Source organism: Geotrypetes seraphini, chromosome 1 (genome assembly GCF_902459505.1).
Source record: "Geotrypetes seraphini chromosome 1, aGeoSer1.1, whole genome shotgun sequence".
In the NCBI taxonomy this organism is placed as follows: Eukaryota; Metazoa; Chordata; class Amphibia; order Gymnophiona; family Dermophiidae; genus Geotrypetes; species Geotrypetes seraphini.
In genome coordinates this window covers 456,691,621-456,712,269 of record NC_047084.1, presented here as the reverse complement: position 1 = coordinate 456,712,269, position 20,649 = coordinate 456,691,621, and the positions used below count along the sequence as shown (strand labels likewise).

At 43.7% G+C, this 20,649-nt stretch overlaps 1 protein-coding gene across 3 annotated transcripts in view; it reads right to left on the bottom strand.

The window, feature by feature from the left end:
- The window catches only part of PRICKLE3 (prickle planar cell polarity protein 3), an 80,659-nt gene that overhangs the window by 48,267 nt on the left and 11,743 nt on the right, over nt 1–20,649 (bottom strand). For 2 of the 3 annotated variants that reach the window (XM_033922107.1, XM_033922116.1), the window contains exon 2: nt 2,275–2,360. In XM_033922107.1, coding sequence (XP_033777998.1) covers nt 2,275–2,360 — 86 coding nt within the window. Of the gene's footprint in view, nt 1–2,274; nt 2,361–20,649 lie in introns of those variants that run through there. The other variant, XM_033922125.1, reaches the window with a different exon arrangement.

Sequence of the window (20,649 nt, the reverse complement as noted above, 5' to 3'; positions counted from 1 at the left end):
TCCAGAGTTACCATTACAGAAGTGACAAACCACTAAATCTGCATTTCACCTTTCCTGCTTTCCAAGGCAACCCCTCCCCCCCCCCCCCACACACACACTTCTCTAGCAGGACCCAGGCACACTGCTCTCCCGTAACTCCCAGCTAGGTTAGTGCACATCCAGAATTGCAACCCTGAGGCCCCCTGGCAGTGCTGATAACACCCAAAGGAGTCACATTGCATTAGTACTACTACTATTTATCACTTCTATAGTGTTGAAAGGTTGAGATGCTTCAAAATTTCCAGAAAGCTTTTGATAAAGTTTCTCATGAGAGACTCATGAGGAAATTAAAATGTTCTGTTTTGGAATGGGAACTGGTTCAGAGATAGGAAATAAAAAGGTGCTTTTTAACCTACGGTATCTATAAATGATCTGTAAGTAATAGTGAGTGAAGCAATCAATCCTGTAGACAGCACACAAGTATTCAAAATTGCTAAATCAATAATGATTTATGCTGCTAGCATGAAAAGGATATAGGCATCATCATGGATAATACATTGAAAATATGTCAGGAATTTATAGGAAAGGAACAGAAAATAAAACAGACTACCATAAAGCCTCTGCATAGTTCCACTGTGGGACTGTACTTTGAATAGGGTTACCAGATGTCTGGGAAAACCTGGACATGTCCTCTTTTTAAAGGACAGCCTGGGTGCGTGGACGTTTTTGGTATTTTTTTTAAATGGGGGGATCTGTCCAGGTTTAGCTGGTTCTCCCGACTCCCCCACCTACCTCCTTCCTGAGCCCAGCCACTTTAATTTAATCTTTGAGCAGCTGACAGCAGCGACTTCCCGTTCCAGCATTGGTGGGACCTGCAGTGAGGTGGCTTCTGGGGCAGGTCAGTGACAGCAGGCTCACCTCAGTGCTGCTGCCAGCTTCCCAAAGATTAAATTACAGAGATGGGGGAGTCAGGAGCTAAAGAGGTCATGAGGGGAAGCAGCGTTGGTGGAGGGAGGGACAGAGGATGGAGGAACAGCATTCACGGAGGGAGGAAGAGGAGCTGGAGAAAGAGCATGGAGGGATTGGGGAGGGCTGAGAAACATCATGGAAGGAGAGCTGGAGAAGCATTATGGAAAGGAGAGAGTGCTGGAGCAAAAAGCACGGAGTAGAGTAGGCTGGATGGGAGGGGAAAGACAGAAACAGCAGGAGAGGAGGTTGGAAGGAGAGAGAGGGGCACACGTGGAGGGTTGTGGGCTGGAAGGAGAGAAAAAAGAAAGAAGCACCCACAAGTGGAAGGAAAGAGAGAAAGAAAAAGAGAAGCACTCGTGGGGGAGGAGGGTTGGAAGAAGGGAGAGAGAGAGCGAGAGAAGCACTAAAAGGATACAGAGGACGGGAAGGGGGACCAAGGAAATGGGTGGAGTATGGGCGGGGCTGTGGGTAGAGTATGGGCAGGGTCATGTATCCTCTTTTTTTTTTTTTGTCTTCACAAATATGGTAACCCTAACTTTGAATATTGTGGGCAATTTAGGTTGTTTCGTCTCAAAAAAGATATAGTGGAATTAGAAAAGGTGGACAGAAGGGCGACCAAAATAACTAAGGGAATGGAATGACTCTCATATGAAGAAAGATTAAAGAAGTTAGGGGTTTTGAGCATGGAGAAGAGATGGCTGAGGGGAAATATGATAAGATATATCATTGAGCAGTAAGATATCATGATGCAATATCCCCACCCATGTGGAGAGTTGAATGGTTGAAAGCCATTGCTCATCTCATCTGCTACTTTCTGGGATCTTGCAAAGTACTTGTGACCTGAATTGGCCACAGCTGGACACAAGATGCAGGGTTGAAGGACTTTTTATGTAGTATGGTGGGGAAAGGCATAGGGTGAGACTCATGAGACTGGGTTCAGTATAGTGGGGTAGGTATGAGGAGAGATCTGGTTTGGGGGACAAGAGATAGGCATGTGTGGAGTAGAGGCTGAGTGCTGTATTTGCAGGTTGGATGGCGAATGAACTAGAACAGGGACGGACGGAAAAGCAAGGGTATGAGATTTGGGTTATGTGCATCAGTGCAAGGAATGAGGAAAAGCTTAATGAGAGAGCTGAGCTGAGGCATAGGGTGGGAAGAGGTACGAGGCTGGGCTGCTGCAGTAAGGTAGAAGGTAAGAGAAGTGTGGTTTGGGAGCTGGATTCAATAATGTAGGCGCTGGAGGAGAAACGGAAAGGAGGTGTGAGTTTGATGCAGGAGTGGAGGAGGGTAGGAGATGAATACAGAGGAATCGTGAGCTACTTATACCTCCATCCATGGACCAGGAATCCAGGACACTGGTCTCCACAAGTGGTACAGGGCTGCCCTTGGTTAGGGTCCTTATCCTCACCTGCCTGCAGAACAAAAAAGAAAGTTAGAAATACTCAATACTCAGCTTTCTTTCCCACCACAAAGAAATTCAAACTGTTTTGTCACCAACTACCACTGAAATGCTTTTATGTTTCCATTATTTGCTTATTTCTGATCTGAGGAGGAAGTGGCTGCCTTTGAAAGCTAATCATAAACTACGGTACTTTAAGTTAGTCCAATCAAAGAAGGTATTTTTTATCCTTTATGTTTTTGCTTTATTTCTACATATTACCTTCAAGACATGCAAGACGGGGAGACTTGAGTTAAGATAAGAGGTCTGTGCAACCTTCCCTCACATGGATCAGAAAGGACAATCAGTATTCCCAATTAAGTTATCAGAATCTCTCTGAGCTTCCCCTCCTCCAAGCAGTATCCTGGCAACCTAGGCCTCCTCAAACAACTCCCTTTTGCTGCTCTTTCCTGCCACTGCTATGATAAATTTTGAAGTGAGACATTACCTCAGGGAAACCTGCTGACACAGAAATCCTGCATGCATGGACCATGACCTTCCCTCCAACAAACACCCAAAGGAGAGCCAGAGAGAATAACCCAGAGAGCAAAAAAGGTGCTGGAAAAAGTAAACAGTAGGAGAGGTCAGGACAAGAAAGGAGGATGCAAAAAAAAAAAAAAAAGAAGGGAAATGGAGCTACAGACAGATAGGAAGGGAGGGAGGAATAGAGAGAGTAGGAGGAAGAAATGGAGTCTACGGCCCCCTTGCTCAGATTTTCAAAAGACGAGTCAGAAGAGGGTGAGAGCTCTCTTTCATAATGTGCAAGGCATGCCAAGACAAAACCTTCATCCCCTTTCCTCTCTAAGAAAGATCTAAGACATCAGTCTGAGGTATCTTCTCCTCCTGAAACACTTCTGAACGTTATAATGTGCTGGTGCAACCTGGAATTCTCAAGTACAGTGATAGCTTGGAATCCGAACGCCCCAGTACTTGAACAACTTGGAATCCGAACAAAAAATTTGAACAAATTTTGCCCCGGAATCTGAACGCTGCTTTGGAATCCAAACACCCTGCATGTTGTTCGTGTGTGTTTGTGTGTACATTTCCCCAGCGCTCAGGCCATCCATACGTCGTTCATTGTTGGAAGCTGTAGTGAAAGCATCTCGTGTGATTTTCGCCTTTGTGTAGTGTTCTGAGGAAAATACTTTCTTGGAATTCCTCAAATCTTAATACCACCAGACCTACCCAAAAATCTAAATTATCCTTCCCCTCATTAAAAGGCATTTCCCACCCAGGAAAACTGGGGACTTCCCTCTCCTTCAGACTCATCGAGCTTTGGAACAACCTTATCTCCCCCCTTCGAAACCTGAGTGCTCTCCAACCCTTCCGTAAACAGCTGAAAACCTGGCTTTTCTCTAAAACCTAACACTCCCCCCTCTTCTGACATCCTAGCCCTCTAACATTCTCCTCTCCTCTGATCTTCATCTAGCCCTTCCTTGGAGTTCCTTTCTTATTACAATTCCTGTAAACCGTGCCGAGCTCCACAACTATGGAGATGGTGCGGTATACAAACCCAAGGTTTAGTTTAGTTTAGTTTGTTAATATTTTACCTTAAAATACAGTGTATTTACTGTTAAAATTTGAGTTCTATTTTAAATGGGAACATTGTCTTGGAACTCGAACGGTGTTCTGGAACGGATTAAGTTTGGATTCCAAGGTATCACTGTATACCACTGCCAAAGCAGATTAGGTCCATCAAATATAATCCGACATTGAAATCAAACATATCTGAACTACGGTATATACAATTACTGTGGAAAGGGAAAAAGCAAAAATAGCCCAAGAAAAATCCCCATGCTTGTTCACATGTAATGAAGAAATCACTCTTGGCAAAAAAGGAAGTAACTATGCATACCAAGACTGTATCAGCTGAGAACAAGTGTCAAGGGGGTCCCTCCAGCTCCGAAACCAACAGGGCTGAAGGGATGGTCACCAAAAACCCCACCTTCATGGTAAGATACTGGTTAAGTCTTCATATTTTACTGAAGACTTCCATAAGAACATAAGAACTGCCATCTCCGGATCAGACCCATGATCCATCGAGTCTGGCGATCCGCACACGTGGAGGCCCAGTCAGGTATACACCTGATGTAGTTTTAATCACCCATATCCCTCTATGCCTCTCATAAGGAGATGTGCATCTAATTTGCCTTTGAATCCTAGCACAGTGGATTCCTTAATAACCTCCTCTGGAAGAGCATTCCAGGCGTCCACCACTCGCTGCGTGAAGCAGAACTTCCTGACATTTGTCCTGGACTTGTCCCCCCTTAGCTTCAAACCATGTCCTCTTGTCCGTGTCACGTTGGACAATGTAAATAATTTGTTTTTCTGCTCTATTTTATCGATGTCTTTCAGTATTTTGAACGTCTCTATCATGTCCCCTCGCAGCCTCCTCTTCTCAAGGGAGAACAGTCCCAGTTTCTTGAGTCGTTCCTCATATTCCAAGTTCTCCATACCTCTTATTAGCTTCATTGCTCGTCTCTGCACCCTCTCCAGCAGTTTTATATCCTTCTTTAGGTTGGGAGTCCAATGTTGGACACAGTATTCCAAGTGTGGTCTGACCATTGCTCTATAAAGCGGCATTATGACTTTCTTCGATCTACTCGTGATTCCTTTCTTTATCATGCCTAACATTCTGTTTGCTTTCTTTGCCGCTGCCGCGCATTGTGCCGATGGCTTCAGGGTCCTATCTATCAGTACACCCAGGTCCTATTCTTGTTCGCTCTTACCCAGAGTTGCGCCTGACATTATATACTCGTGTTCCTTATTCTTACTACCTAAATGCATTACTTTGCATTTCTCCACGTTGAACTTCATCTGCCATTGCTCTGCCCATTTCTCTAACTGATACAAGTCGCTCTGGAGTTCCTCGCTATCTTCCTGCGATCTGATTGCCCGGCATAGCTTTGTGTCGTCTGCAAACTTAATGATCTCACTGGATATTCCGTCTTCCAGGTCATTGATATAAATATTAAATAGGATCGGCCCAAGTACCGAGCCCTGGGGCACACCACTAGTCACTTTCTCCCAGTCTGAGAACTTCCCATTTATGCCCACTCTCTGCTTCCTGTTTTCCAGCCATTTGCCTATCCACCTTTGTATATCTCCCTCTATTCCATGGCTTTGTAGTTTCCTGAGAAGTCTTTCATGTGGAACTTTGTCGAATGCTTTCTGGAAGTCCAAATATATTATGTCCACCGGCATTCCACTATCAATTTGCTTGTTTACGGTCTCAAAAAATTGAAGTAAATTCGTTAAACATGATTTCCCTTTCCTGAACCCATGTTGACTGGGTTTCAGCAAGTCGTGTGTATCTAAGTGCCGTACTATGCTAACCTTGATCAGTGCTTCAACCATCTTTCCAGGTACAGACGTAAGGCTCACAGGTCTGTAGTTGCCCAGTTCTCCTCTCGATCCTTTTTTGAAAATTGGCGTGACGTTCGCTATCTTCCAGTTATCTGGTATCTGTCCAGTTCTGATTGTCAGATTGGCGAGTTTTTGTAATAACTCTCCGATTTCAACCTTCAATTCCTTTAAGACTCTCGGGTGAATTCCATCCGGTCCAGGGGATTTGTCACTTTTAAGTTTGTCGATCTGGTAGTATATCTGGTCCAACTCCACTTCAACTGTGGTGAGGCTGTCTTCTATTACTCCACTAAACACTTTCACTTCTGGTATTTTTGCGGTATCCTCCTCCGTAAAGACGGACGCAAAGAAGGAATTTAGTTTGTCCGCAATTTGTTTATCTTCCTTAATGTGCCCTTTTCTTCCCTGGTCGTCCAGGGGTCCCACCGCCTCTTGCGGGTTTTTTCCCTTTCACGTATCTAAAGAAGGGCTTGAAGTTTTTGGCCTCTTGCGCTATTTTTTCCTCATAGTCCTTTTTGGCATCCCTCACCGCCTTGTGACATTTCTTCTGATCATCTTTATGTTTTTTCCATGCTTCGGTTGTTTTCATGTGTTTCCATTTTTTGAAAGAGTCCTTCTTTTCTTTTATGGCTTCCCTCACCTGTCTGGTAAGCCATGCCGGTTCTCCCTTACCTTTTGTTCTCCCTTCTTTGGAGATCCTCGGAATGTGTAGATTTTGTGCTTCTGTGACAGCATTTTTCAGTAGGGACCATGCCTGGTCTACCGTTTCAAATTTGTCCACCTTTTTCTTGAGTCGTTGTTTCACCATGGCTCTCATGTGATCGTATTTGCCCTTTTTAAAGTTAAAGGTTTTAGTTAAGGTTTTGGCACTTTTTCTATTCCCGATGTCAAGCTTAAGGTACAAATGACAGCTTCACTGGTACCTTCAAAAACAAACAGATCCCAGGATGGCAAGATTGGAAGAAAAGATCTGATCAGCTTACTCCCTCACAAAAAACATACAAAGTCAGCCTGAGCTGCAAGCAAGGTGTCCTGCACCTAGGTATCTTCTGAAACAAACAAAAAAAAAAATAGCTTCCACCTGGACCTGGGAATGCTTAGGGCTAGAACAGGGGTGGGTAAACTTTTTGATTTGTGGGCCACAATGGGTTCTTAAATTTGCCAGATGGGCCGGGCAACCAGGGGAGGGTGGGGGAGGTGGCGCCGAGCATCTGGGGGGAGAACGGCGCCAGGCGACCGGGGTGGGGGGTGGGGATTCTGATGCACCACAGAATGATGATGGTAAGAGAAAGGGCTAAGGCAGAAAGAACCCTCCCCCCAAAAAAAAGGGCAGACTGTTGTCTCTGGTTTCTGATTTCATCTTCTTTTCACTCTTTTCCTTCCAGCGTCTGCCCCTTCCATCCACTTTCTGCTTTTTCCCCTTTCCATATGGTATCTGCCTTCTTTCTATGCCCCTCTGCCCTTTCCATCCAGCCTGCGCCCCCTCTTTCCTTTTTACATGATTCATTCCAGCTTCACTGCTCTCATTTTTATCTCTCCTACACCAGATCTAGCATCTTTGTCCCTCTCTCCTTATTTCTCTACTGACCCCCTTCCCAGCATCAATCTCGCTCTACTTTCTCATTCCTTTGTCTCTCCCCTTTCCCTCATATGATCTCTCCATTCCACCCTGACCCTTTCCCCTCCTCTAAACTCCCTGCCAGCTGTTTCCTTCCTTTTTCCCTCCTCTCCTGTCCAGCAGTACCCCTTCTCCCTTCCCTCCTCTCCCTATCCAAAAGTAACTATCTTCCCTTCCCTTTCCCTCCTCCCCTCCCAGCAGCATCTCTCCTTCTCCCTCCCTCCCTTCCTCCAGGTCCAGTAGCAGCTCTCCCTTTATTTTCCTTAGTCCAGCAGCTTCCCAACCCTCCCCTCTCCTCTCAGTACTTGTCTGGAGTAGCAGTGCTGGTGCTTTGCACGGTAGCCCCACTGCGCAGGATAAGAATCAAGGAGCAGCTCCCCTAAAGCGCTGCAGCTCGTGCCTGCTACAAGCGCTTCGTCCGCTCAGGCGCGAGGCTGCCTCTCGGCCATTTGCGACGCACAACCACGCCACCCACTAAACAGGTCAGCAGTGACGCTTGCGCTCCTTCCACATACCAGTCACCCCGCCCCCTGTGCGGGACCAATTGCAGGAGAAGAGCCAGGGAGCAGCTTCCCTAAAGCACTGAAGCTCGTGCTTGCCACAAGCGGATGAGGTCGGCAGCGGTAACGCTCACGCTCCTTCCATATACCAATCGTGGAGAAGAGCCGGACGGTCGGCGGGCCAGTTTAAACATCTACATGGGCCGGATATGGCCCGCGGGCAGTAGTTTGTCCATGTCTGGGCTAGAACCTACTCGAGGCTGCGAATTATAGACCGGTGAGTCTCATGGAAACACTAATCAAGCATAAATTAGATATGATCCTGAACGAGTAGAATCTACGGGATCCCCGCCAGCATGGATTTACCAGGAGAAGGTCCTGCCAATCCAATCTAATTAGCTTCTTTGACTTTGTAACAAGAAAGCTGGATGCGGGGGAGTCCCTAGACGTCGTGTACTTGGACTTCGGTAAGGCTTTTGATAGTGTCCCATACCGCTGGTTATTGAGCAAGATGAAATCAATGGGATTGGGAGAAACATTAACTGCATGGGTCAAGGATTGGCTAAACGGTAGACTTCAGAGAGTGGTGGTAAACAGTACCCTTTCCAAAATGTCGGAGGTGACCAGTGGAGTGCCGCAGGGCTCGGTCTTGTGCCTGATCCTGTTCAACAAATTTGTAGGAGACCTGACTCAGGGGCTTCAAGGTAAAATTACATTATTTGCCGATGACGCCAAACTATGCAACATAGTAAATAAGAGCACTTTGCCCGACAGTATGACGCAGGACCTACTTCTATTGGAACATTGGTCCTCGACTTGGCAGCTAAGCTTCAATGCTAATAAATGTAAGATAATGCACCTTGGCAGCAGAAATCCATGCAGAACTTACACACTAAATGGTGAGACCTTAGTTAGGACTAAGGCAGAACGTGACTTAGGGGTGATCATTAGCGAAGACATGAAAACTGCCAATCAAGTGGAGAAGGCTTCATCAAAGGCAAGACAAATGATGGGTTGTATTCGTAGGAGTTTCGTCAGCCGGAAGCCCGAAGTCATAATGCCGTTGTACAGATCCGTGGTGAGACCTCATCTGGAATATTGTGTACAATTCTGGAGACCACATTACCAAAAAGATGTGCTGAGAGTTGAGTCGGTTCAACGAATGGCCACCAGGATGGTCTTGGGACTCAAAGATCTCCCGTATGAGGAAAGGCTGAACAGATTGCAGCTATACTCACTCGAGGAATTTAGAGAGAGAGGAGACATGATTGAAACGTTTAAATATATCACGGGCCACATCGAGGTGGAAGATGATATCTTCTTTCTTAAAGGTCCCTTGGCCACAAGAGGGCACCCGCTGAAAATCAGGGGTGGGAAATTTCATGGCGACACCAGGAAGTTTTTCTTCATCGAAAGGGTGGTTGATCATTGGAATGAACTTCCACTTCAGGAGATTGAGGCCAGCAGCGTGCCAGATTTTAAAAGGAAATGGGATACACATGTGGGATCTCTAGGGGGGTAAAATCAAGGGGGGTGGGTCATTAGAGTGGGCAGACTTGATGGGCTATGGCCCTTTTCTGCCGTCATCTTCTATGTTTCTATGAGGCCCCTTTGTAAGATGTCCAAAATTGGCTCTCTGGAGAGTGCTCAGAACACCATTGCTCAAAGGTCCCCCAGAGTCTAACATAACCCAAGGAGGTCAAACTCCTCCATGCCCACAGAGGGGTGGAAATCACTGACTTGGAACAACCTCTAGCTCTTACATGCTGCCTCACATGGGCCAGGCCATATGATAGAAGTTTTGTTGTCTAGATTCTTGTAGACATGTATGTTGATTGTGAACCGCTTTGCTTAAAAGCGGATTATAAGTGTTTTAAATAAAATAAAATAAATAAGAAGGGTTTGGGGCTTACCAGGGCCACTGTATCCTGTAAAAAAATATCTTTGGCCTTGTGGTAGCTGGAACGGCTGATCCACAGGGGTAGGCAATTCCGGTCCTTGAGAGCCACAGGCAGGTCAGGTTTTCAGGATCTCCACAATGAATATGTATAAGATGGATTTGCATGCACTGCCTCCTTGAGGTGCAAATCTATTTCATGCATATTTATTGTGAATATCCTGAAAACATGACAAAAGGATTGAAAGACTCTTTGTTAGGCCTGCATAATTTTGTGTATATGTTCTATAGCAGTGGTTCCCAACCCTGTCCTGGAGGACCACTAGGCTAATCGGGTTTTCAGGATAGCCCTAATGAATATGCATGGAGCAGATTTGCATATCTGTCATTTCCATTATATGCAAATCTCTCTCATGCATATTCATTAGGGCTAGCCTGAAAACCTGATTGGCCTGGTGGTCCTCCAGGACAGGGTTGGGATCCACTGTGCTATAGTACCAGTTATTTATATACAGTCAAACCTTGGTTTGCGAGCATAATTCATTCCAGAAGCATGCTCGTAATCCAAAGCACTCGTATATGAAAGCAAATTTCCCCATAGGACATAATGGAAACTCAGATGATTTGTTCTACAACCCAAAAGCCTTAATACAAAATGCAAGTAAAACAAATAACCTGCAAGATGTGCACGTGAGCTGAAATTGTGAGAAGTGCTTGCAAGATGTGCGGGAAGATGTCGCACACTTACACACTGTGAACATTGAAGTGTGGGCTGCTATACTTGGCATGAGTGCCATCTCGCTAAATGATCTCATGCGCGCGCATTACATATAAACACACACAGCGTCAATGAGCGGTACAGACACGCACAACATAAGCACTCCTTGACATTGTGCGTGCTTACACGTACGTGCTCATTTATCAAGGCGATGCTCATTTTGCGAGTTAAAATTTGCTGGAGTGTTTTGCTCGTCTTGCAAAACACTCGCAAACCGCGTTACTCGCAAACCAAGGTTTGACTGCACATATTTTCAATAAACTGATTGTCCCTGATGTTGGTTGACCGTGTCCCTTCCCCACTCCTTTTTTCTGGTTTACAGGTTCACATATTCCATCATAAGTATAGTAGAACTAAAGAAAGTTGCCAGATCATTAGCAGTGGGTAACGGCATTTGGGATAATTGTAAACTTTTAGTTGTGTAAAACACCTTGTTAACCAGATGAAATAGCTTTTCAGTATTTATCTTGGTGGCACCTACTTGAATTGAATAGCACGCCTTTTGTTTCTCTTTTGTTTTTAATTTGTAAATTTCAACCTCCTTTTGCCATTTTTCTTTGTCTGTAATTAGTTTTGATTTTAACCATTTTCTTTCAGATCTTCGCACTACCCATTTCATTTCTAATAATTCTATATTGTACCATTTATTTACATCATCTGAGCGTCTTTTTAGGGTATGTTTAGGGGCAATTTCATCTAATTCCATTCTTGATAAAATTGCCCTTAAACATACCATAAAAAGATGCTCAGATGATAAGAACATAAGCAGTGCCTCTGCTGGGTCAGACCAGGGGTCCATCCTGCCCAGCAGTCCGCTCACGCGGCGGCCCATCAGGACCTGTATAATGATCTCTATCTATACCCTTCTATCCCTTTTTTCTTCAGGAATTCATCCAATCCCTTCTTGAACCGTGATACCGTACCCTGTCCTATAAAACCCTCTGGAAGCGCATTCCAGGCATCCACCACCCTTTGGGTGAAGAAGAATTTCCTAGCATTGGTTCTGAATCTGTCCCCTCTTAATGGTACGAGCAATTATTTGGGCAAGGTCCTAGATGAAGTTCATGCAGACTTAATATGGTCCACTTTTGATAATCCAGACTGGACAGATTTCTCTAAACTTTTCTGTAGGTACTCTAAATCCTACTGTATGCTAGATTCCTGTCCTGCTAACTTTATGTCCTGTGCACCACCAGAATTTAAAATGAGAGTGTTAGAATGGATAACTGTTTCCATGTATAATTGTACATTTCCACAAGAAGAGAATGATATCATCATTACCCCCATTATTAAAAACCACAAAGAATCATTTTCTTTATCATCAAACTATCGACCGATAGCATCCATCCTTTTTTTTTTTTAATAAAAATCATGGAAGGGTTGGTACAAATTCAACTAACAAAATACTTGGAGCAAAACTCCCAGTTACAGGATTCTCAATCAGGTTTCAAATCCCATTTCAGCACAGGGACAGTGCTGGCTGCCTTACTGGACTACTTGAATGGTTTTTTTGAGTAAAGGTAATAGTACGCCGATACTTCAATTTGATCTGAGTAGCACTTTCGATCTTGTAGACCATCTTAAATTGTTGGAATCTTTGGATGCTTTAGGAATCCATGGTAAAGTTTTTTCATGGTTCAAAGGGTTTCTTGAATCAAGATCATATCAGGTCAGATTCAATGATACATCTGCTTCTTGGAAAAACCACAGTGGTGTACCACAGGGGTCCCCACTTTCTCCTACACTTTTTAATGTGTATCTCTCCTCATTGGGCCATTTGTTGAATAACCTGGGTTTAAAACTGTTCAGCTACGCTGACGATATTACGATAGTCATCCCATGCTGTGCAGCTTTATCCAAAAGTGCTCAACTTATTGAGTCCGTATTGAACCTGATGAATTCTTGGATGCAGGAATTTAAACTAAAACTGAATCAAGACAAAAACTAAATTTTTCTTTGTTTCTTCACATAAGATCCCTTATGAACCAATTATTAAGAACAATTCAATGTCATACACTATAAATCCAACTATTAAAATATTGGGAGTTGCTCTCGATAAATGCTTGACTATGAAGAACCAGATTGAAGCTGTGGTCCAAAAAGGATACTATACTTTGTGGAGATTGCGTACCATCAGATCTTATTTGGAAGCTGCTGCTTTCAAAATATTAGTTCAGTCTTTACTTCTGAGCATACTTGATTACTGTAATATTGTTTATCTGATGAGTACTAAGAAAAATCTGGCTAGATTAGCCTTAGTTCAGAATACAGCTGTGAGATTGAGTTATGGTTTGAGGAAATATGACCATGTGACACCTTATTATCGTGAGTTGCATTGGCTTCCTGTTGAGGCCTGGGTGATCTTTAAGTTGGGATATTTGTATTACGAAGTTGCCTTTGGAGTTGCCCCATTATTTTATTTTATTTTATTTTTTTTATTTAGGTATTTATATACCACCTATCAAGGTTATGTAGATGGTTTACAATCAGGTACTCAAGCATTTTCCTTATCTGTCTCGGTGGGCTCACAATTTATCTAACATACCTGGGGCAATGGAGGATTGAGTGGCTTGCCCAGGGTCACAAGGAGCAGTGCAGGGTTTGAACCCATAACTTTAGAGTGCTGAGGCTGTAGCTCTAACCACTGCACCACTCCTTCCATCCATCTTCAAAGGAGAGGGTGAAAAAAAAAAGAATCAAGATAATAGAAAAGAAAACTCAGAAGGGGAAGGAAAATACATACTAATTGGGGAATCCAGTAAATAAGCAAAGAAGAACCCACCAGTTCCACAGTGAAGGGTTACAAGCAAAGAACAAAGGAGAAAACTGCAGAGATAATGTCTATGATGCAAGATTTTATTCAATCAATGAAAGTATGTCGCAATCAAAGAATCTGCATTTGCTTTTAAAGGTTGTAGACCCAACACGGTCCATGTTTCGACAAACCGTCTTCTTCGGGGGTCCCAAAGATCATGATACAAATAGAAAGATTGCGGACATGAAACAAAAATGTGGATAAATCCTGTTTGTTTTATTTCCAAGTTTTCAAAACCGCCATAGGAAAAAGGTAGTAGATCTTGCCGACAAGTTCCCTATAGTGTCGCACAATAGCAGAAAATCACATGCTCTCTTTACATTTCCAGCAGTTAAGGGCCGCAGAAGTAAGACATATCACAAGCACACTCTTTCATACCAAGCAGCTTACTACGATAAAGATTTTCATCTACTGCTATTTAAATCCAGCTCTTATGAACAATTTAGAAAATTGTTAAAAACTTTTCTGTTCTCAAAATTTCTGACTAATTGGACCTTGCATTCTTCATATTACAACATGTATTTTCTTAACATAATCTTTTGTTTTGAATGAAAGCTTTTATTGAAAAATATACATATGTATACAGCAATAACACACAGCACAGCACAAAGAAAAAGATCAACAATGCTGTCAGCAAATGAAACAGTAGTTATAACCCCAACATATCTAAAACCAACCACAAATCCATCAAAACTACAGCAAAATCCCCCCTCCCACCCCCCCAGGGATAAAGCACAATGCCCACACCACCCCGTTGGGTAAAAGATCTTCTAACCCCACCAAGAAAAATAGTCATGATAGGGTCTCTTCCAGTCCCAGACTCCCAATTAAACGTCCAATCCAGCCCCCCCCCCCCACTAATCCCTATAGAAGCCCGAAACCTACGCCAAATATGAGCATAGCCATGATATTTGCCATGTCTTAAAGCCGTCAACTGATAAAGAAGCTGCCAGTTAGTTAAGCGCTGCTCCACCATATGCCAAGTGGGGGGTCGCCCCTGATTCCACAAAGATGCAAGGGCCAGCCGGGCAGCAGTAAAAGCTAACTTGCAGAAGAGAGAGTCTCCCCAATCAAGATCCAATTGGTGCCAACATAATCTTTTGTTAACCGCATTGAACTCATGGCTATGCGGTCTAGAAATCTCTTGTTATGTTATGTAGAGTGGGATTTGGGCCTGAATCCTATATATCTTCTTGGTCATTGTATCCTGTTGCACATTGTGATTTGGTCTTTCATATTTATAAGAAATTAAGTTTGGAAACTGAGGACTAGAACTTTTTCATGTGCTGGACTTTCAGGACATGTTTTGGGTTACAGCCCCTCTACTGTGGAATTCTATACCTCAATACATAAGAAACGAAAAGGACCTCGTATCCTTCAAAAAAATTTAAAAAACCTACCTTTTTAAAGATGCGTTTAATCTATGACCCACCGATTTAGAATTTTTTTTCTGGCTCAATTTTTTAAAATTTTACCCCTCCTTGCGTTAACTTCCCTTCTATGTTTTTCATATTCTGCAAAGAAATTGTAACTTTCTCCTCCTACCCCTCACGACTCATGTGTGTCTTACTTAGTAAGTTTTAATTTATGTTATTGTATTCACTGCCCACTTTTTAATTTGAACTGTACATCGCTTAGGAAATTAAATAAGCGATTTATCAAGCATTAATAAAAACTTGAAACTTGATCAGGCAACAAAAAATCTGTGCAGTTTTAAAAAAACTGCTAAAACGTCATTTGCTTTGTAAAATGAAATATGATGGTTTGATGCTTTTTGGGGATGAGCTGGTATTTCCTGATGATTTTGACGTCTTTTTAGTTTTGGTTTCTATTATTGTCAGTTTTAATGATGTGGTTGTAATCCGCCTTGTTTAAAGGCAAAATATAAATAATAAACCATAAACTCTCTCTATGGTTGACTACATCGCCCAATAGGCTGCTCCAGGAACCCGCTTGCTGCTCTAGCAGGACTGGACGTCACATCTTAAGCTCTCATATAGGCAGGTATGAACTGTTTCATTCATATCTTTGGGAGGTGGGAAGGGGTCAGTGACAACTGGGGGGAGTATGGGGGAAGGGGTCATGCTTAAATCCTTCCAATCTAAGGCATCGGCTCTGTGAGTGCTGTTGGTGTCTGAGCACCTCCAATATTTTTCCCTGTAAGTCTGGAGATCTATCGCAGCAAGCTCCATGCTGCAGATACAAAAAAAAGACACAGGAAAGAAGTGCTTTTGTCATGGGCGTCAGAACAGGGGAAGCCACAGGGGCCATGGTCTCCCCAAAGATTGGCGGTCACCGGTCGGTTATGACTTACTTTCCCTCCCAAACAATTGCCGTGCGCGCTAGCCGCTACCACCTCCTCTTGAGCAGGCGGTAATTTTTTGGGTAGCACGCGCTATAGTGCACGCTAATCTGATGCGTGTGCTAAAAACGCTAGCGCACCTTTGTAAAAGGAGCACTTAGTTTCCTATATATTTGGTGAACAAATATGTTTTCCGATGCCGGGAGGGGGCATTGTACTTTTAAATTTTCAAGCAGCCACCGCGAAGCATCAACTAGCAGGTCTGCCCCGGAACCCTTCATTCTATTTCCGGGGCCAGGCTTCCTCTTTAACCTTGCGCGGCGGCTGCCCAAAGATTTAAAAGTACAGTGCCAGGAGGAGGAGGTGGGTGGGGGAGGCGGGAGCTGGTGAGAGGCTGTGCCACAGGATTCTTTCTGCTGGCTAGGGTGAAGCTTTCGGGCCCCTCTAAGCAAAACAGCGTTCCGCTGCCTATAGCTTCTGTATCCTAGTTACTGCTCCCACTTCCCCCTTAGCAGAGATTGCGTAGGGTTCAAAATGCAGCGGTGAGACTCATTTTCAAGCTAAAGAAGTCAGGCCATGTTTTCTGCCTTCGTCCGCGAACTGCGCTGGTTGCCAGTGGAGGCTCGGATTAAGTTCAAGTTCGGGTGTTTTTATTATAAGACCCTGTTTGGCCTAACCCCGAATTATCTCACAAGTTTATTTTCACTCGCAACTAGTAAATATACTAGATGTTCACATGACATTTTTAGCTTTCCATCTGTAAAAGGATGTAAATTCAAAATATTCCACTATCAGGCAGCATCCTGGGACAAAGACTTACATCTCTTAATCATGACTTCTAGTACCTATTTAGATTTTAGAAGGCATCGGAAAACGTATTTGTTCACCAAATATACAGGAAACTAAGGTGCGCTAGCGTTTTTAGCGCACGCATTGGATTAGCGCGCACTATAGCGCGTGCTACTCGAAAAATTACCGCCTGCTCAAGAGGAGGTGGTAGCGGCTAGCGCGCACGGCAATTTAGCGTGTGCTATTCCGCACGTTAAGGCCCTAACGCACCTTTGTAAAAAGAGCCCTAAGTCATTCTATTCAATTGTAACAACTTCCTCTTTTTGTAAATCGCATAGAGCTTCACGGTCCTGCGGTATTTAAGTAGAATGTTATGTTATGTAGCCTGAACATTGCTACAGAACATTTGGCTCCAGAAAAAGGAGGACGGATTGAGACATCTGGGTTTTGCTTCCATTGAAAGCAACAGAAGTAAAACCCGGATGTCTCAATCCGTCCTCCTTTTTCTGGAGCCATAAGGTAACCCTATAAGGTGAAAAGAGGTGAGAAGTGGAGGAGGGAGTAAACCTAGAAGAAAGTGAGAAGAGAAAAACTGTTGAGAGCCAAATATACAAGGAGGAGGAGAAATGATGATGACACGGAAGGAAGAGTGGAAGAGAATGCTTAAAAGAAGGAACCTGAGGACAGAGATGTAACCCCTGGCCTCCTATGGTACCCTGTGGCTGGTTATGTGCACAGGAGGTAGGCCAGAAGGACACTATCAGGTAAAAAAAAAAAAAAGTAAATAGGACAAATAGAAATTCTCCCTTTACCAGTACATTCAGAGTTCTGGGACACTGTTCCCCAGGGCTAAATGCACAGAGGAAGCCAGCAGCTTAGAGAAATTTTCTGCCAGCTCCCACCAAACTATTAACCAGAGAGACACAGGCTGTTTCTCCCTACATCAAACTGCTCCCTCTCTACACAAACTTTTTAAGCTGTGGCACACTAATCTTGGGGCTGCGGCTGGAGGGCACCTGGAAATACGTGGATGTTGATGTGATAATGTCACGTGCATTTGTGATGTCATCATGTCGACATCTGCATGTGTGTGGATGTTCTCCAGTCGTGGCCCTGAGCCTCCTATTACCACTGGAGGAGGGGGTGCTTCAGAAGGAGAGGTGAGGAGAAGGAGCAGAGGCATCGGCGAGGAGGGAGGATGAGGGCGTTCACAGTACCTGGATTGGCCACCGTGAGAACAGGCTACTGGGCTTGATAGACCACTGCTCTGACCCAATAAGGCTATTCTTATGTTCTTAGGAGACAGGCATGCAAATATGTCTCATGCATATTCATTAGGGATATCCTGAAAACCCAACGGGCTGGGGGTTCCCTAGGACAAGGTTGAAAACCACTGCTATCGTTATTAGAGAGACCTGGCCATAGGGCTTGGATGAGCATGAAGCCTGCTTGCAGGCCAACTTGAGCCATGGGGTTAGTGCGAAGCCCAAAAATGCCTGGGGTGCATCAATGTGCCACATAAGGGGGATGGGGAGTTCCAATCATTTAAGCAGTTAGCACCAGGGCTGTGGAGTCGGTAGATAAATGTTCTGACTCCGACTGCTCAGTTTTTTGTACTTCTGACTCCGACTCCAACTCCAGGTACCTGAAATTTCCTCCGACTCCGACTCCACAGCACTGGTTAATTTTCAGATCGTTAAAATGGAATGTCAAGTTGAGAGAAATGAACATTTTCGACACCACCTTCTTTTTGCTTTTAATCAAGGTTCTAAGGCCGCAGAAGCTGCTCGCAACATTTGTGCTGTGTATATAGTGGGTGCTATAGCTGAAAGAATTGCTCGTGATTGGTATGCCAAGTTCAAAAATGGAGTCGGTAGATAAATATTCTGACTCCGACTCCTCAGTTTTTTGTACTTCTGACTCCGACTCCGACTCCAGGTACCCGAAATTTCCTCCGACTCCGACTCCAACTCCGACTCCACAGCCCTGGTTAGCACACAGCCACATCAATTGAGGGGGACTGTAGTCAGACAGTTAAATTATTGTCATGTGCCCCCAGACTGCCTGAAGTACTGGTTAGCCTGACAACAGGCTTGTATGCAGAGAAGGCCCAAGGTGTTGGTCCCTGTCACAAACCTTCCAAAAGTAAGATGTTAAAGACACAATGCTGGGATGGATGAGATGGGTGGCACGATGTTGGCACTGGGTACAAAGCGACACTGGAAAGAATAAGATGGATGTCCTCTGAATAAATGCTGACTCCTTGATATTCAAAGCTATTCACCACTGGCCAGAAACAGCCGCTGACTGACTAAATATTGTTAATCGGCTAACTCGGAATAATCAGCGTCAGATAACCAGTGATCTCAGCTGAATATTTCCAGTTGGCGGTTAAAAGTTAACCAGCTACATTGCTCGATACCCAGCAAAATTCAGCACTTACTAGCTAAGTTTAGCAGGCAAATCAGGCCACTTAAATAGCAGTCCTATAACTTAACTGGTCAAAACTGAATACCAACTTATCTGGTTAAGTTATAGCCGGTCAATGTAAACAGCCCGGCATTGAATATACAGGTTCACAGCCAACCGCAGGACTTAGAAGGGCTGCCTCCCGCAGTCTGAATATCAGGCCCCCCCGAATTCAGCCTTCTGTACTTGTTGAATATTAATTTGGAAGCTCAAGACCTTACTGTAGTAAAATATCTAATCTAATCTAATTTCACGTAGTATTTCTGAGTCGCGCTATGCCTAAACAGGTTCAAGAGAACTTACAATGCAATGAATTGCAGAATGATTGTATTATAAGTTTCAAGTTTATTGATTTTTAATATACTGACCATCAACGAGTATCTAGCCGGTTTACAATAAAATACTAAAATAGAGATAAAAAATAGTAGTTAAAAGAAATGTCTATGGAAAGAAGGGGAGGTGGACATTAAAGACATCGACAAGTGATGATTGAAAGGGAGGAGTGGGGAAAAGTTACATTATTAGAGATAAGAAACTGGGGGGAGGGGATAAGGGGGGTAGAAAGGAAATGGACAGAGAGAGGATAAAACATTTGAGGAGGGCCGAGTTATGAACGGAGTAATGGGGAGGGAGAGTGGTGAATGATGTCTTTTAATAGACCAGAAGCAGACCTGCACATAATCCCGTTGAACTTAAAGCTTGCTGTAGCAGAGCTGAGGCGGGATTTTCTGTGCCAACACCTCAATTACTAAACCAAATAATACAGGTGAGAGGGGCAATCCTGTTTTATACCTTTTAACACTAGAAAATAAAAAAAGGATAATCATTTGATAAAACCCTACCCTGAGAATGTACATAAAGAGTGTAACTCAATCTACAAACTTACAGGGAAAGGCAAATTTATTTAGCAAGAGCCCGTCAAAGGACCTTTCTGGAGCTAGTGCAAACACAGTGCCTTGCAAAAGTTGTCACACCTTTGGACATTTGCCATATACTGGTGTCTAAAAACACAAATTCAGAATGCATTAAAGATGACGTTTGTTTTATTGATATACACAACCTAATAACTTCCGACATGAAAGAACATTTCTAGAAATGTTCACGAAATCGAAACGTGCATACTCTCTAAGCATAGCTCAAATGCGGATTTCACAGATGGTGTGTGTGCTTTGATAAGACTAACCTAATTGCAACCATGCGTCCGTATCCAACCTAAACCATTTCATTTTTTTCCTTAATAAATATGCACCTCGTCAGCGTTTCAGAGTTGGCCTCACTTTGACACTGGAGTTGGCCTCACTTTGACCTACTGGCAATGGAGCTTTGGAGTGTATGAGCAGCTGTAGCAGATAATGACAAAGGGCTGACTGAATGCGTGAGCGGGTGCAGAGGTTATGGATGGTGGTGGGGTTAATGCAGTGGGCTCCAACCGAAGTGTGGATACATGAAAGCTTTGAGGGCCACCAAAAGATTTCAAGCTTACATATAGTACTAATTTTGTAAACCACCTTGACCTACTTGTTCAGACTGGGCATTAAATGTTAAAAATGAATACTAATATTGATTCTTTCAAAACTTACTTTATTTTGGATTGTCAACAATACAAAATTACATAAATAAGACACTTGAGTAACACATTCAAGAGATTGTTTGCAGTTAAGTTACTATATCATATAGTAAATGTTGGTAGACAAAGACCTGAATGGTCCATCCAGTCTGCCCATTAGTT